An 18,279-nucleotide genomic window follows, 5' to 3' on the forward strand; every position below is an offset into this window, starting at 1 on the left:
TCATTGCATTGCATTTTGTGAGGAGTAATGTGAATCAAAAGACTCTTCTTTAGATGTTGGCTAGCTGAAGAATCTCAGTGCTGGGTTTACCAAAATGTTCCCAGTTTCTGATATATTACCATGAGTCCCAATGTAGTCTATACGAGTCAACTCATCTGGGCATCACAATTTGGGGATACCTTGTTAATAATATTATTTCATCTAAAATAAGGTCCAGGTACATGGGACTCCAGTCATCATTCTTACTAGTGGCAGAAACTGGCATATGTATTTTGATATATAGTTAAGAAAATTGTACAGCATTACTCCATAATTTGTTTGAGAACACAATAAATGTCCTCTAATTGGAGAAAAAAAAAATCAGAACAAAAGGTAGAAATATTTTAATTATCTCCCATTTTCCCCGCTGCTCAAATAAATATATCCAAATAACAGTTGTTTTGAAATGTTTGCTTTTCTCTTCTTAAGCCAATTATTTCAAGTCAGAACAGAAAATTACACAATTATGAAACCAGATTCACCCCAAGTAACCCAAATGAAAAGGCTTTTTTTTTTTTTTTTTTTTTTTTCTTCCCGGAGACTGAGTCTTACTCTGTTGCCCAGGCTGGAGTGCAGTGGCGCAATCTCGGCTCACTGAAACCTCCGCTTCCTGGGTTCAAGTGATTCTCCTGCCTCAGGCTCCTGAGTAGCTAGGATTATAGCCGCGTGCCACCACGCCCAGCAGTTTTTGTAATTTTAGTAGAGATGGGTTTTCACTTTGTTGGCAAGGCTGGTCTCAAACTCCTGACCTCAGGTGATTCACCCTCCTTGGCCTCTCAAAGTGTTGAGATTACAGGCATGAGCCACTGCGCCCAGCCTGTAGAGGCATTTTTGACTCTCACAGTCATGCTTCGAATAGGGCATTTTAGCAAAAGATAACGTATATGGCTCCAAATGGTTATCAGTGGCCTTGGCAACTTGGTAGAAGCTATTGTCATTGCCATGAGCTCTGAGAGCAAGTAGGAGGGTCTGAGTCCGGCTGTTGTTAGAGATCTGCCTTCATGGATATTAGCACTTGGGGCTTTCAGTTATGGGTTACCCTGCCATTTGGGTGTTTCTGGTAAATGAAGGTGACAAATTAGACTTTCCTGGCTTGTCGTGGTACTACTATGGAATGAGCCAGATCTCTCTATTCTTCTTAGGGCTTTGGTCAGTCCAGGTCTTGGCAACTCCCTTGACCATTGCCACATAGGACAGACCCCTTTGACTTCATTATAACCTGGAAGAGTTTGGGACCAAAACCTATGGAAGTAAGGCTCTACCAAGGCAAGAGTTAAATGCTGTTCCAGGTGTTACAATTATTAGAAGTCTACTTTATATTCTCTTTTCATATGTTTATATTCACATATAAAATTTTTAATTCACATAAGGATTATTTGGAAATCCTCATCTTGTTTGTGGATTAACTAAGCCAAATCCTTTGTTTCTTCCCTGATATGACTAAATCATAGAGACACAGAAACATAGGAAGGAGGCCGAAACCTGTGATAATATGGAGGACCCAAACGAGGACAGCATCACATATTTCTATCTAGCTGAAATTTTGCCTGTGTGTCTGTCTACTTGCCACCTTGTTCCAAAATGCAATAAGGCTATTGTGGAAAGAGAAGGTAGAGCTGTTTTATGCGTTTGTGCTTGGGCACATTAAGCAGCTCTTTGCTTCCCCTCTCATGTGTGTATTTATTTTAGGCATGATTGTGAAACATTAGGGCCAAACTAATAAAAGCCCTTCAGGTCAAAATCACAGTGGACTGTTTTCACTAAAAGCCTGAGCGAGGAGAAGCAGCGAGCTTGGCACTAGCACTGCCAAATGCTGTGTGTACAATCCGAGGAGTAAAAGGGACTGCAAGGTTGCTCAATACATCCTTTTGATTTTAAAAGGGCCACATTTGAACCATCTGTACTGTTAAGGGTGTTCTGAGAAGGAAATTCTATCAGAAGGAAATTCTCTCAGTAACATGATGTGGTATCTTTCTTAAGAATTTTTTTTTATTAAGATATAGTTTACATATCATAAAATTTACCTTTTTAAAGTATATTGTTCAGTCTTTTTTAATTTAATATATGTTCACAAGGTCAGGCAGCCATAACCACTACTTAATTCTAGGACATTTTCATCACCCAAAAAGAAACCCTATACATATCAGCCATTCTATACTCATTAGCAGTCACTCTCCATTCCCCCTCCAACCCCAGCAGCCCTAGGCAACCACTAATCTTACTTTCTCCCTCTATGGATTCGCCTCTGCTGGACATTTAACATAAAGGGAATCATATAATATGTGACCTTTTATGATTGGCTTCTTCTTTAACTTGGCATGTCGTCCAAGTTTATCCATGTTCTAGCATGTATTGGAACTTCATTCCTTTTTGTGGCTGAATAATATTCCCTTGTATTTATTTGTTCATCAATTGGTGGACATTTGTCTCTACTTTTTGGCTACTATGAGCAATGCTGCTATGAATATTCACGTACATGTTTGTGTGTAGATGTATGCTTTCGTTTCTCTTGGTTATAGCCCCAGAGTGGAATTCCTGATGTGCAATCTTGTTATTTGCCCGTTAACAGAGATAATACAGGTCATTTGGCCCAGTCCTTCATCCGGTGCAGGAATAAAAATGATGATTTTCATTGTAGAATATTATCCATTTGCCTCACCATTCCATTTCCTTTATTTTCAAATAACCAGGACAGACGGCGGACAATGCCCACTGCTCTGTTTCACCGGCTTCTGCTTTTGCAATAGCCACAGCTGCAGCAGGACATGGGAGTCCACCAGGTGAGTAGGGGAGCAGCTATGTACAGATAGGTGACCATTTATATGAAGTCAGTGGCCCGTGTTTGCCAGTGTCTTGATGAGACACTCGTCTGCTCTCACACTGGAATCCCAGGACCTTGGGAAGCCGAAGCAGAAGGATTGCTTGAGACCAGTAATTTGAGACTAGCCAGGGCAACATAGAGACCCCATCGCTATAAAAAAATTTTAAAATTAGCTGGGCATGGCTTTGCATGCCTGTAGTCCCAGTTACTCAAGAGGCTGAGGCAGAAAAATCGCTTGAGGTCAGGAGGTTGAGGCTAGAGTGAGCTGTGATCACACTACTGCACTCCAGCCAGGGTGATAAAGTGAGACCCTATCTCAACAAAACAAAACAAAATAAAATAATAATAAGAGAATGCACATTCCTAGCTCTTTCTGAGTCAGTGTTTCTGGGAAGAGACTGTCTTTTAAATAAGCATCTTCAGAAACCTCCTTATTTGGCCAGGCACAGTGGCTCACGCTGGTAATCCTAGCACTTTGGGAGGCCGAGGCAGGAGGATCACCTGAGGTCAGGAGTTCAAGACCAGCCTGGCCAACATGGTGAAATCCTGTCTCTACTAAGAATACAAAAATTAGCTGGGCATGGTGTCATGTGTCTGTAATTCCAGCTACTCAGGAGGCTGAGGCAGGAGAATCGTTTGAACCTGGGAGGCAGAGGTTGCATTAAGCCAAGATTGCGCCACTGCACTCCAGCCTGTATGACAGAGCGAGACTCCGTCTCAAAAAAAAGAAAAGAAAAAAAAAAAAAAAGAAATCCCACCATTTGCAACAATATGGATGAACCTGAAGGACATTATGTTACCTGAAATAAGCCAGGCACAGAAAGGCAGATACTGCATGATCTCACTTATATATGGAATCTAAAACGTCAAACTCATAGAAGTAGAAGGTAGTAGACTGGTGGTTACCAGGGGCTGGTGGGGAGGAAGGGAAGTGGGAAGCTGTTTGGTCAAAGGATAAAAGGTTCAGTTACACAGGAAGAATAAGTTCTAGAGATCAGTTGTACAGCATGGTGACTAGTTAAAAATGTACCGCATACTTGAAAATTGTTAAGAGAGTAGATTTCAGATGCTCTCCCACAAAAAAATGGTAAGTGAGGTAACAGATGTTACTTAGCTTGACTCAACCATTCTTCAATATATACGTACATCAAAACATCACATTGTACCCTGTAAGCATATACAATAAAAAATAATCAAATGAATAAGCATAAGCTCCTTCAGGTGAGTCATTCAGGCGGTCTATGGGTTACAGCTCTGAGAAATTCTTTATCAGAGAAGGCTGTTATTCCTCCTGTGTTGTTTGACAGAGTTCTTCACCCTTTATAACTCAATTACTGAGAACACGTTTCCATTTTAATTGAGTACAATGCTAAAAGCATATGCAAGGTGGGAGGGAGGGCTTGTGGAGTGCGGGGAGCAGATGCGGGGGGCAGCTATTGCTTTAGCTGACTCATAATTCATTTCCAGTAGCTCCACGATTCTTTCTGAGATGCTGTCAGTTAATTTTCAGGGTAAAGAAAAAGTACTTAAAATAAAAGCACAGTATTTTAATAGATAAATATTATATTCATTATCTCTTTCCTCTTCTCTCACATGCAAGGAGGATATTATGTTGAAATAAATCTGTAAGTGGTTTCAGGATGGGCATGGTGGCTTACGCCTGTAATCCTAGCACTCTGGGAGGCCAAGGCAGGCAGATCACCCAAGGTCAGGAGTTCAAGACCAGCCTGGCCAACATGATGAATCCCCATCTTTACTAAAAGTACAAAAATCAGCTGGGCGTGGTGGCGCACGCCTATAATCCCAGCTACTTGGGAGGCTGAGGCAGGAGAATCGCTTGAACCTGGGAGGTGGAGTCTGCAGCGAGCCGAGATCATGCCATTGCACTCCAGCCTGGATGACAGAGTGAGACTCCATCTCAAAAGTAAATAAGTAAATAAATAAATAATAAATCTTTAAGTGGTTTAAATAGCCTTGTTGCTGTGTCTTCACCTAAACTAAACTTATGGGCTCCAATCATCATGATTTGTAGAAACATGAGAGATGGCATATTTTGCTAATTAGCCATTTTTCACCTTTGTGGTAACAAAGGAGTCCTTTCCAAAGATTCTGAACCAATATTCACAATAGTAACTAGTAGATATTATCAGTATGATTTTTTTTTTCCCAAATTGAGGACCAAAAAGAGATGTTCTGTAATGGACATTAACTACCATAGTGACTTATATATATATATTTCTCTAAATAAACATTTTGCAGATTGACCACATTCTGTTTCTTCAGCGTTTTGCCATACATGCTTCACTGGAGACATGGTCAGGCAAATTGGGATGTGCTTTGCCCCAAATATTCTTAAAACCTTTCCCCAAGAGTCCCATCAGAATAATACAAAGCAGCCTATAATGGTCAAAATAGCAATCTTGTCGATACAGTTGGCTTCTATGATTGATTACATTCTGTAACAGTGAACATTTGGGGGGAAATAAGGGAGACTTTGCTAGGCTTTCAGCAGAGTTGTTGTCCATTGTGATTTACTAAGACCTTCTCCTGTCTTCTGTTCTTACGAGCTAGCCTGCCTTTGAAAAAGTGAAGGACAAGAGCATCTCACAGATTTCCTAATTTACATATGGCTTGTGAGGGAAAATTAATTTGGAGTTTATTTGAGATGAGCCCATTCCCTATTTGCTGGAGGGTAGGGGGAGGTCCTTTTTTCACCTGAGATTGCAATGAAGATTGAATCATTCGAATGTGCTTTAGAGAATGGTTTTCTGACTAGCTTTCCCAGGCATATTGGGCCAGAAGGAAAAAGTGACCAAAACAGCCAGCTCTTTCTCCCTTTTTGAAAGCCTGCTGCTTTTCTGTTGCCTTTTTTCCTACTTCTCTCCTACAGCTCAAATAGTCTTAGGAAGAAAACCTTCTTCAGCGAGCTGGCTTCTGGTGGTGCTTTCTGAGGAGGGCAGCACGGACTTGCTAACAGACTCAGTCAATGTTGCTAGGTGTTAGTGAGCCTGCACCCTGCATGAGCAGACTGCTCTTTTATGACAGTGCTGTTGATGTTGCCTATCATGCAGTCTGAAGCCACATGATTTGATTTTAGAAGTAGAGGCAATAAGGGATTGGATTCAACAGTGCCCATGGCTCTGCTGTGAAGGCAGCAAGTTGCACAGGGGTCAGTTTCAATGGCTAGTGGCGGTAAGAAAGGAGGTCTCTTTTGGAGTGGAGACCAGTGCACTCTTGGGGCTCAGTTACTCAGAGGAATTGGTCCCTTAGCAGATTTCACCTGCCTGGGAGAACTGGGCAGAGAGCAGAAGGTTGTAATCAGAGCAGAAACAGGGAAGGGCTAAGAAGATAATCTGGATTTATTGGCTAGCCAGGGAGAGCATGGCATTGCCCGGGGAGGGCTAGACCTAGATACCTGGACAGATGTTCAAAGGAAGAGAGTGCTGCATAAGAGTCAACTCCCAAACAGACTTTTTATCTCCTCTGGGAATCAGGAATTGCCAGCCTAGATGCATCCAGAACCTGGTGAGTTGCAAAGGCAAAGCAGAAGAAAGATTGCATAGACAACTAAACACCCCATGCTTTCATCGGTCTCTGCAGGCTTCCTGTCTGCTTATTCGGCTGTGATACAGATAGACTTGGGGATGCAGCTCTGCTGTGTCCTGGCTCATAACAGGAAACAAGGTATAGCCCAGTCAACCCTGAGGTCTGCAGAGTGGGTTTCCATGTTTCAGGTTCCTCTGCAGATTCCCTCTTGTTTTAATACTCTCCCAGCCCTTCCTCTGATCCCATCTCCATCAAAATATCTGGCACCTCTGGGTTATTAATTATTATGTTCTCAAACATTAACTCTAGGCATTTGTATATTAAACCATCTCTTTAAGTTGCTTAGAAAAATTTCTTACTGTGTTAAAAGGAATTTCAAATGCAATAAAAGGGAGGACAGCAATTTTTTTATTTGCAAGGAGGTCAAGACAAGATGTTCCTGCCTGACCCCAGAGGCAAAGAAAACTGATTTTATTTGTGGATGGTGCCCTGTGATCTGTTTGGGATTGCCTGCCCGGCTGCTGGGGTCTCAGCCTGCCTAATTTCCACATGTACTGGAAAAGCCTGGTTTTCAATCTTTTTGGGGGGAACGCGGGGACAGAATCTCGCTTTATCACCCAGGCTGGAGTGCAGTGGCGTGATCTTGGCTCACTGAAACCTTCGCCTCCCAGGTTCAAGTGATTCTCCTGTCTCAGCCTCCCAAGTAGCTGGGACTACAGGTGTGTGCCACCACCCCCAGCTAATTTTTGTATTTTTAGTAGAGATGGGGTTTCACCATGTTGGCCATGCTGGTTTTGAACTCCTGGTTTTGAACTCCTGGTTTTCCAAGCCTCCTGTCTACCTTGGTCTTCCAAAGTGCTAGGATTACAGGTGTGAGCCACTGCACCTGGCCTCAATCTCTTTTTCTTCCTTTTTTTTTTTTTTTTTAATTAATGAATCAATGACTTAAAAAAAAAAAATCTACAGCCTTCCCTTCCCAAAATTGGATGAGTCTCTTCCTTCCATGTCATGCTCCCTTTGTTTACCTGAGTCAGCGCTATCCAGAGAACCCATATCCTGCCCCTCAAAACTCAAGATTTGGATTTTATGCTTTCTGTGAATGTGGTAATGCTTCAGGGAATTTTTAATGGATTTTTATGTAGACCCATAGGTGATACCCAGGATTGTAGTGTTGTGCTTTCACTATTACTTCTGTCTCTGTTTATAGTGTTTCTCTGACAAACACATCACAGGAATGCAGCTTTTAGCAGCATTATTGTCTCATGTTTCCTGATTAATTGCAACTCCCTACCAACACTTTCTATCCTTGCTTTATTTTTTTTCCTCGACACTTATCACTATTTGACATACTATTTGTTTTACTAATTTATCTTGCTTTATTATCTATTTCTCCAATAAAATGTAAGATCCACGAGGGCAGAGATTTTTATCTATTTTATATACTGCAGTATCCCCGAAATCTAGAGTAGTATTGTACATGTAGTAAATGATTCATAAATGCTTCATGAATTAATGAATCAATGACTGAATCTTCATACTTGCAATAGGGAATATTCAGTGCAGAAAAGAAAAAACTACTGTCCATATATTTTTATAGTGCTGTAATGTTTTTAAATTGTTTTTTGTTGTTGTCATTGTTGTTATTTCTAGGGCAAAAGAGTTTTGTCTTATTTCTCCGACTGACCTGGGGAAGTGATATCAGTCTCTTCAAGTCAGCAAGCAGGTTTTGAGTGTCTTGGGTGTTTAGTATCACTTTTTTGGATACCCACAACTCTGAGCTGAGCACCCGGTAGACTTGTAAATAAGCCTCATTGTCTTGGTATTCATTTGATGTAAGACTTTTCCTCGCACTCATGATTGGAAAGTCCTTGAGATATGCCTGGACCTGAGGCCTAAGGTCACCCTAAATGTTTGCTGCCAATCAGAATGCAAGCACTAACTAAACTGTTAAAGCTTCATACTGTGATATTAACAAGAATTGGTTTTGTGTTGCACTCATACCCACAGAACCAGGCTTTTTTTTCTCTCCAATAGAGATACCATCATTGATCTACAAATTAGGCCCAGTTACAGATGGATCCTGAATTTGTAGGCCTGATGTTTATGCAATTTGGGGAAACACATTTCAAGGAAAATAATATAAAATTATAAATATAAACCTTTAGGGAACCTCCCAGGGCTTTGGAAGAGGCCCATAGAAATCGAGAAGGCCTAAAGCTTAAGCTTTCTTGACTTCCTGATAAATCTGCTTTTGAGTCCAGTCCAGAAAATTCTTAGAATCACAACAGCTACAGGAAATTTTGTATGCTGGGGAGTGAGGGTGGGGGCATCAGTGATTGTCAATGAGTCATTAGCCATCTTTCTTCTAAGTTAGCCCAGAGTCAGGTGGTATAAGGAAAAAAAGCAGAAGATGGCATCAATTAAATATGAACAGTTGACCAGGTGTTAATATGCACACTCTTCTGGTGACGAGTTGGATTAGCTGGTAGTGGTGAGTAGAGCAGAATGATGTATGTATTGCCACCCTGATTTCCTTCCCCAGTGTCAAATAAGCCTCTCCTTCCATAGGGCTTTAACTCTATACAGGATAGGACTGAAACAAAGGATGGTTGATGGTGTTCTTGTGTGCCACCACACTGATTGAAATGTATTTGCAGGCACCTGCTCAAATTTAAGAGCTCTGCATAAAGTGGAAATATAAATGTGTGCATTTCAAATGGCTGCTGATACAGGGAATCTGCAGGTGCAGTTTTTATATAGTTATGATATGAATAGAAATGCAAATTCAATGAATAAATGTATCAGAGCACATCATTGCACTTACTATACACCTGAAGTTGTAGGATTAATTATAGAGTTTATGAAATGATATAAAATGCAGTATGAAAGTGTGAGGTGGGTTATTTTTATGAGAGTAGAAATCATGGCAGTGGAGGTACTATAAGCAACTCCTGATTATCTGTGAGCAGATTATATGTTTTACTGTTCTATGCAAGTCAAAGTAAATTAACAAAGTAGAGGAATGGTTGAATGCACTTACAGGAAAATTAGTGTCACTGTTACAATTGCTTAGGTAAGCAGTGAGTCTTTTACTGGTGGTTACCTGGTACTTATAAAGTAGATAATTCATAATCTGTTTTATCTTCTGTAAAACCAGTCATGGCATGTGTAGTAAATAGTAGATCTGAGGGTGATGTGAGTTGGGCTTGGATCAGTTTGTTAAAATACTGATATCTGGTCCCACACCTAAAGATTCTGAGTTGATTGATCTGGGGTACATTGTGGGATTAAGGAATTTTTTAAGTTCCCCAGGTGATACTAATGTGAAGCCAAGTAGGAAATGCTTGTGTGTGTGTGTGTTTGTGTGTGTGTTTGTGTATTTTACTGAGGTGATGTCAGTTAAGGGTAAAACTTTGGATGTTTCCAAATTTCACCATAGATTTGGATGTAGATGGATTTAATGATTATTTGATTAATTCAGCAGAAGAATGTGGTTAAAACAGTTGTGTAATCTTAACCCACACCCTCAGGCAATTTAGGAAGTATGTCTGGATTTCATTCTACAGTCTAGTATTAATTTACATATTGAGTGTTTTAGGTGTAGATATGGTAGGTGGGCTGGATGTGAGGAGTGCTAGACTGAGTCCTGTGTGTGTCACCTTGGACGGTGTCTCTCTGGGCCTGTTTCATGATGGAAGCCTGAGAGCTCAGCTGGTGCACTTGCTGTCCACATGTGATCTCTCAGCCTGTAGCGTCAGCATAACCTGGGAACTTACTGGAAAAATAAATTCTTGGGCCACACATCATTCCTACTGAATCAGCATTTCTGAGGGTGGGACACAGCATCTGTCTTTTACAGACTCTTTAGCTGATTCTGATACATACTGAAGTTTGAGAAGCAGTGAACTAGTATAATGTCCAAGCTGCCTTCCCTATTTAAAAATCTGACTCCATATTACTTGTAGTAGACTATATAGTAGATGAAGAACCTAAATTTGAATCTCTTTCCAAACATTAAGTACAACTCAACCTTTATCTTTCGGTAGTTTTTGCACAGTATGCATAATTGATGTTGTTCCAAGTTGTACATTTAAATTCTCACTTTTCTTCATCATTTAAAATATGGAAGGTTGCCTAGAGTTCTGCATCATGTTAGAAAATCTTTTTATCTCGAAGTAATAAAAACTGTTGTAGTAATTTCTCTCTAATTATACTTTTATAACAGCTTTATTGAGCTATAATTCACGTACCATACAATTCACCTATTTAAAGCCTACAGTTCAAGCTGGGTGTGATGGCTCATGCCTGTAATCCCAACATTTTGGGAGGCCGAGGCAGGAGGATTGCTTGAGCCCAGGAGTTCAAGACCCACCTGGGCAACATAGTAAGACCCCATTTATAAAAAAAAAAATAGCTGCACATGGTGGCACACGCCTGTAGTCCCAGCTACTTGGGAGGCTAAGGTGGGAGGATCTTTTGGGCCTGGGAGGTGGAGGCTGCAGTGAGTAATGATCATGCTCCATTTCAGCCTGGGCAACAGAGTAAGACCACGTGTCTAAAAATATATAAATAAATAAATAAATAATAAATTAAAAAATCTACAGTTCCATGGATTTTAATATATTCCCAGAGTTGGGCAACAGTCACAATACATTTTAGAACATTTCCCCAAGTCCTTTAGCTGTTACCAGTCACTCCCTATTTGTCTCTTCCTCTAGCCCTTTGCAACTGCTAATCTCTTTTCTGTCTCTATAAACTTATTTATTCTCAATATTTAATATAAATGGAACTATTCATACAACATATGCCCTTTTGTGACTGACTTCTTTCACTAGCATGTTTTTGAGGTTCAGCCATTTTTGTAGCATGCATCAGTCACTTAATCCTTTTTACTGTGGAATAGTATTCTATTTTATGGATATACCACATTTTATTTATCCATTCATGAGTTAATGGACATTGGGTTTATTCCTTCTTTTCAGCTGCTGTGAATGATGCTGCTGTCAATGTTCATGTACAAATTTTTGTGTGTATGTTTGTTTGCATTTATGTGAGTACATACCTAGGAGTAGATTTGCTAGGTTGTGTGATAAGATTATGTTTAACTGCTTAATAAACCGTCAAATTGTTTTTGAAAGTAGCTATACAATTTTGCATTTCCATCAGCAGTGTAATTGAGTTCCATTTTCTCCATATAACAGAGTAGTCCCAATTCTTCCCTTGTAATATTACTGTGATTTATTTTATTTATTCATATCCTATAATCATCCAATATGTTGTTATTATTAATATTAATATTTTGAGATGGAGTCTCACTCTGTCGCCCAGGCTGGAATGCAGTGGTGCGATCTCGGCTCACTGCAAACTCCACCTCCTGGGTTCAGGCAATTCTCCCTGCCTCAGCCTTCCGACTATTATTACTTTAGGCAAAGTTATCTTCTAGATCATTTAAAAAGAAGAAAAACAAAAGATTTTCCTTTATCTTCATTTTTTCCTTCTTTTGTTTATATAGATCCAAGTTTCTGACCTATATCATTTTCCTCTGCCTGAAGAACTTCTTTTAACATTTCTGGCAGGACAGGTCTGCCAGCAATGAATTCCTCCAGTTTTTATTTGCCTGAGAAAGTCTTTATTTCTCCTTCACTTTTAAAGCATAATTTCACTGAACATAGAACTCTAGCTTGGTGGTTTTTTTCTTTCAACACTTTAAATATTTCACTCCACTCTCTTCTTGCTTGCCTGGTTTCTGATGTGATGTTGTCATTCTTGTCCTTGTTCCTCTGTTGGTAAGTGTTTATTTCAAGAACTTCTCTTTATCTTTGGTTTGCTGCAGTTTGAATACGATACGCCTTGATGTGGTTATCTTGGTATTTATTCTGCTTGGTGTTCTCTGCGCTTCCTGGATCTGGGTTTCATGTCTGTTATTAATTTTGGAAAGTTCTTGCCATTATTAATGCAAATATTTCTTTGACTCAGTTCTTCAGTACTCCAATTACTTGTTTGTTATACCCTTTGAAATTGTCCCACAGTTCTTGTATGTGCTCTTCTGTTTGGTTTTTACCCCCTTTCCTTTTTCTCTTTGTGCTTCAGTTTGGAAATTTTCATTGGCCTCTCTTCAAGGTCACTGTTCTTCCCTCAGCTATGTTGAGTCTACCGATGAATCAGATAAAGGCATTCTTCATTTCCGTGTCTGTGTTTTTTATGTCTAGCATTTTCCTTTGAGTCTTAGTTTCTATTTACCTCTTTACATTATCCATCTGAACTTGCATATTGTCTACTTTTTCCATTAGAACCCTTAACATATTATAGATATTTCCCTACTTATGATGGCTCAACTTACAACTTTTTGACTTTATGATGGTGTGAAAGTGATGCACTTTCATTAGAAACTGTGCTTTAAGAATGCATACAACCATTCTGTTTTTCACCTTCAGTATAGTATTCAACAAATTATATGAGATATTCTACATTTTATTGTAAAATGGGCTTTGTGTTAGATGATTTTGCCCAACTGTAGACTACTGTTCTGAGCACATTTAAGGTAGGCTAGGCTAAGCTATCATGTTTGGTAGCTTAGATATATTAAATGCATTTTTGACTTACACTACTTTTCATTTAAGATGGGTTTATTGGGATGTAACTCAGTCATAAGTTGAAGAGCATCTGAAATCATAGTTATTTTAAATTGACTGTCTAATAATTCCAAGGTCTTTGTCATATCTAAGTCTGATTCTGATGCTTGCTTTGTATCTGTTATGGGCTGCACTGTGTCCCCACTAAATGTATATTTACCATTACCCTAGAATATGACTGTAGTTGAAGATAGGGTCTTTAAAGAGGTCATTAAGGTTAAATTAGGTCATATGGGTGAACCCTATAAGGAGGCTACTGGGACATACACATAGACTAAGGTGTGACCATGTGAAGACACAGGAAGAAGACAGCCACCTACAAGCCAAAGAGAGAGGCTCAGAAGAAACCAAACATGCTCACTCCGAGATCTGGACTTCTAGTCACCACAACTATGAGAAAATACATTTATTTAGGCCACCATTTCTGTGGTGTTTTATTATGGCAGCCTGGATAAATTACTAAAGTCTCTTGAGACTGTTTCTTCTTGCCTTTTGGCATGCCTTGTAGTTTTTGTTGAGACCCAGACAGGTTATATCAGATAATAGAGACTGAGATAGATAGGCCTTTAAGTGTGAAGATATATGTTATCTGGCTAGAATTTGGGTTGTGCTTGATGTTTGCTTAGGAACCAAAGGCTTCAAATTCCTTCAATGCCCTTTTTGTTTTCCCTCATGAATTGGGGCTTCCCTAAGTACTCCTTCTCAGAGAGAATCTATGTTTTCAAGCTCTTTCTGCTGTAATCTGTTATCTCACTGAGTCTCTGTTAGGGTGGGGTGGTGGTGGGGAGGGAGAGTCTTCTATATCTTCCAATGAAACCTTACTGTTTTAATGGATTGGTACCTCAAAGCTGTGACCCTTACAAACATTTCTCCAGTGATAGAGCTTCTTTTCCCACTGCCCCCTACTTCCCTGGCTGCCACATTCCCAATTTCTTTCCTTGAATCCCTGACCCCTGTAGACTATATTATTTTCCCCATAGCTAGGAAGAAGGCAAGAGGGGACTGGAATGGGAACAATGTCTTTTTCTAAGTGGGATAAGGCTTAGGCAAAGCCTTTTTCCCTGAAGAGCTGACTTTCATTGTGGAGAAGGCCCTGGGCATGTTTCCAGTGTTACTCTTCCCCTCTCCCTGCAAGAGCCATGAAGAGATCTTTCTCCAGTGTTTACTGGGAGGACTTGGTGTGATTCCTGGAAGTAAAGTCCCCAAATGTGTGGCCGCCCTCCTAAGAATGTGGTTCTCAAGAGCATCTCACTGTCATGCTGGTCCACACTCAACCTCCAGCAGTTCATCAATACAACCATTCAAGTACTGCTACCAGGTCATGGCTCCAGCGACTTCTGCTCCAGGTAGGCAGATCTGTGTCTCTCTGGATGTGCTTGGTTTTCTTTCCAGAGTTTGTGATGACCATTTCCCTTGAAACCTCAATTTTCTGGTATGTCCAAGAAAAGTTGTTGATTTTCAGGCTATTTCATTCTTCTTGTGTTATGGATGGATGTGATAACTTCTAAGTTCTTTATGTGTCAGAGCTAAAACTCAGATTCTCAATTTGGTGGGATCTTTATTGTGATCTCAATTTTGTAGGTCAAATTGGGGAGAAATGCACATCGTAACAATACTCAAACTTTCAATCCATTAACTAGGAATGTCCCTTCATTTACTGAGATCTTCTCTCACTTCTGTCAGCGATATTTTATATTTTTTAGCATACAAATCTTGCGTTTGTTTTGTTGCACTTATTCTTAAGTATTTGACTCTTTTTGGTGTTATTATGAATAGAATTGTTTCCTTTTATTTTTAGATAAGTTTGTTGCTAATATTTAGAAATACAATTGATTTTTCTAGATTGTCTTGTTTTCTACAACTTTGCTAAATTCATTTATTAGTTCTACTAGGTTTGTTTTCGAAGATTCTTTAGGATTCTCTACATATAGAATCTTTTCTTCTGTGAATAAAGATAGTTTTATTTCTTCATTTCCAATCTATATGCCTTTCATTTTCTTTCTTTTCTTTTCTTTTCTTTCTTCTTTTTAAAACGGAGTCTCGCTCTGTCGTGTCCAGGCTGGAGTACAGTGATGGGATCTCAGCTCACTGCAACCTCTGCCTGCCGGGTTCAAGTGATTAGCCTGCCTCAGTCTCCCAGATAGCTGGGATTATAGGCACGTGCCACCACACCTGGCTCACTTTTTGTGTTTTTAGTAAAGACAGGGTTTCACCATATTGGCCAGTCTGTTCTTTCTTGCTTTATTGCACTGACTAGACAGCCTATGTTTTGAATTGCAAGCGCTTCTTTCAAGTCCTTGTCAAGCATGGGAACTATACACTGCTGATGATATAGTTGGTGCTCATGTTTTACAGTAATAAATATAATGATGTAAACATACAATCAGCTCACAAAAGGCACCTATCAAAATAATCCCACAAAGCTCTTTCTGTACACATCCCATTGGAATTCAGACTTTTTGTATTTTTTGAGAGATAGAGTCCTGCTCTGTCACCCAGGCTGTCGTGGAGTACAGTGACACAATCATGGCTCACTGCAGCCTTGAACTCCTGGACTCAGGTGATCCTTTCACCTAAGCCTCTTGAGTGGCTGGTACTATAGTTATGCACCACTACATCTGGCTAATGTAGAGATGAGGTCTCTCCACGTTGCCCAGGCTGGTCTCCAACTCCCGTCTTTAAGTGATCCTCCTGCCTTGGCCTCCCAAAATGCTGGGATTACAAGTGTTAGCCACTGTGCCTGGCTGGAACCTGACTTTGAAACTAGATTAGCTGTACCTTAATAGGCCTTGTTCAGAATCACTGGGTAATTTCTAAATAAAAGCATCCAGGGATACTTTTTTCATTCAGTTGTTCTTTCACGCCACTCTTCAAAAGATTCAGAACACCTTTTTGTTTTTTCCTACTGGAAGGTAGCCTAGTTTGTGACACATTTCCTATTGTTTTTTCCAAAATATATTAAAAATATTTAAACATTATTTCACTAAAGACCAGTACTTTAACAGTGGTCCCAAGTCCTATTTTTAAACCCACACACACATGCACACACTCATACTCACGCACATTGTGCTTGGAATTAGAATTGTGGAACTGCAAAGCTGTGGTTTTCACTGGTGTGAGTATACCCCTGAGCCTGCAAAGCAGCTAGAATGCTCATGGCAGGTGGGCTTTGCATTCTCTTCCTGGAAACATGCCACACAGCAAGCTAGATCACAGAGATATCCTTGCCGTGCTTTCCAAGCGGACCCAAATCCTGTTCCAGCTGGCCTGTCCACCTTCTTCCCTGATGGTGCTGCACTGCCAAGTTCCCTTTCTTTGCATTTTCCCTTCCCCGGCTCCCTGCAGACTGCTCTCTTCTATTACTGTCTCTTCTCAGCGAAGGTACAATGTAGTTGATTGTGCCTCACATGGCTTAATTGCTGCTTGATTCCATTACTGTTTCATCCATGTCAGGGCCAGGCGAGTAACCTAAGTAGGGATGGAGAGGTGCTGCCGTGTTTGAAGGACACAGCCACTGCCCAGCCCCTGCAGACTGTTGCCATGAGGGGCTGCAGGACAAGGACTGTCAGATGTGTTTTCTCTGCATTTTTTTTTTCAGCCAGAAATCTTGATATTTATGTGAAATTTTCTGTTTTGAAATGTTGGAAGTGAATTCACACTCTAAAAATACTGTCCAGGCCAAACATAATACTTCCATGGGCCACATTTGGCTGTGAGCCACCAGTGTGTGACCTCAGATTTACTGTAATCACTTACAGCTGGAGTTGTAGGTTGATACAGCTAAGATTTCCAGAGACACTCCTAAATATTAGCAGTAAACTCCTGAATCTCTTCGGCGCCACCCCCTTGTATCTTCTATTCCTCTTACTGGGCAATTTTACAGAAAGTTGATCTCTTCTGGTGCACTCTGCTTGACCACATTCGCTTTCAGAGGGTAATCTTATCTCAAAGGTCTGAGCCTCCCTCACTAGGTCATCCCCTCACTATGGAAGGGGCACAGTGGGGACCATCTTTCTTCATCTCATGTTATAGATTCCGAAGCAAGTGTGGCATCTGGAGTGGTGATGGGTCTTGCCCAGGTTCTCACAGTTACTAAGAATGAGACTCAGACCTATCCACTACTAAACTGCTGCTTTCTTTGCCCTGATATAGCCTCTAATCCATATTAACTTCAAAAACAGCAAGAGCTTGGGAAGCTTGAATTCCTTCATTTTGTTATTAGCTCTTGCTTCTGCCTTTCTCTGCAGCATATCCATTTCTTTCCATCTTTTTCCCACCTCTGTATCCACCTAGCATTCCCCTAAGTGACAGATACAGCAGTTTGAGGACTCCAGACTGGAGATGAGCCTGGGGGAAATTAGTAGTCTGTGGATGGGTTCTTAGTTGACCAGCAGTTAGCACTGAAGGATCTGTAATTTCATTCACAGCATTGCAGAAATCAGGGCCTTAGTACAATGATATGATCTGGTTAGAGGAGGCATATATTTCTGTATTGAGAATTGGATTACATTTGCAGTGAGATATTGATTACTGTGAATTAAGTTGATGTCACATATATACCCTGCTGTCTACAGTCTCTCAGGATTTGTGAGAACACTCAGCACTGTTTAAATAGCTTAACGGCACGGATAAACTTATACGAAAGGCACAGAATCTGGGCTTTTCCCAGGGACTAGATTACAAGCTAAAATGTACATTTCAGACAGGAATTACAAATCAATTTTCTGTTTCAAAATCAGAAGCTTAATATCATGTAGATGTTTTACTGCATTGATTTCCAATGGTGTGTGGATGGGGTAGAATAAGAACAGCCAGGGCCTTCCTCAAAATATACCTGTGCCCCTGGGGATTCTGAGTGGCCTCCCAGAGGCAAGCAGTCCAGAAGAGCAATGTTACTGACGGCAATGTGCTGCACATGTGAATGGTACGAAAACAGACAGAAGGCTAAAAACATCACTGTTCTGCTATCTGCCAGCCCTAAAAAGAACTATGCTCACTTTCTGAATGCAATTCTCTATCTTCTGGTTAGTCAGGGGATGATGGGAAGCAGGCTGCCTGTGTAACCTGTTTTAGCAACGACATTCAGAAGTCTGAGGTCAAAATGTTGGCTGCATGCAGTGTTTCTCATATGGGGCCCTCACCATCTTTTCATTTTGGTGTTGCCCACCCTTGCCTTTTTTCTTATTCATCTCCTCTTTTTCTGTGTCATGCTATCGTTTTACCTTGCTAGGTTCTCACCTG

General features: G+C 40.4%; 1 protein-coding gene across 1 annotated transcript in view; it reads left to right on the plus strand.

Moving 5' to 3' along the window:
• Positions 1-18,279, plus strand: part of RASGRF2 (Ras protein-specific guanine nucleotide-releasing factor 2) — a 212,001-nt gene that overhangs the window by 100,183 nt on the left and 93,539 nt on the right. Inside the window, exon 17 of the mRNA XM_011995569.1 lies at positions 2,730-2,819. Within this exon, the coding sequence (XP_011850959.1) occupies positions 2,730-2,819 (90 nt within the window). The remainder of the gene's footprint in view (positions 1-2,729; positions 2,820-18,279) is intronic.

The sequence above is a fragment of the Mandrillus leucophaeus genome, unplaced genomic scaffold, assembly GCF_000951045.1.
Source record: "Mandrillus leucophaeus isolate KB7577 unplaced genomic scaffold, Mleu.le_1.0 Scaffold491, whole genome shotgun sequence".
NCBI classification, from domain to species: Eukaryota; Metazoa; Chordata; class Mammalia; order Primates; family Cercopithecidae; genus Mandrillus; species Mandrillus leucophaeus.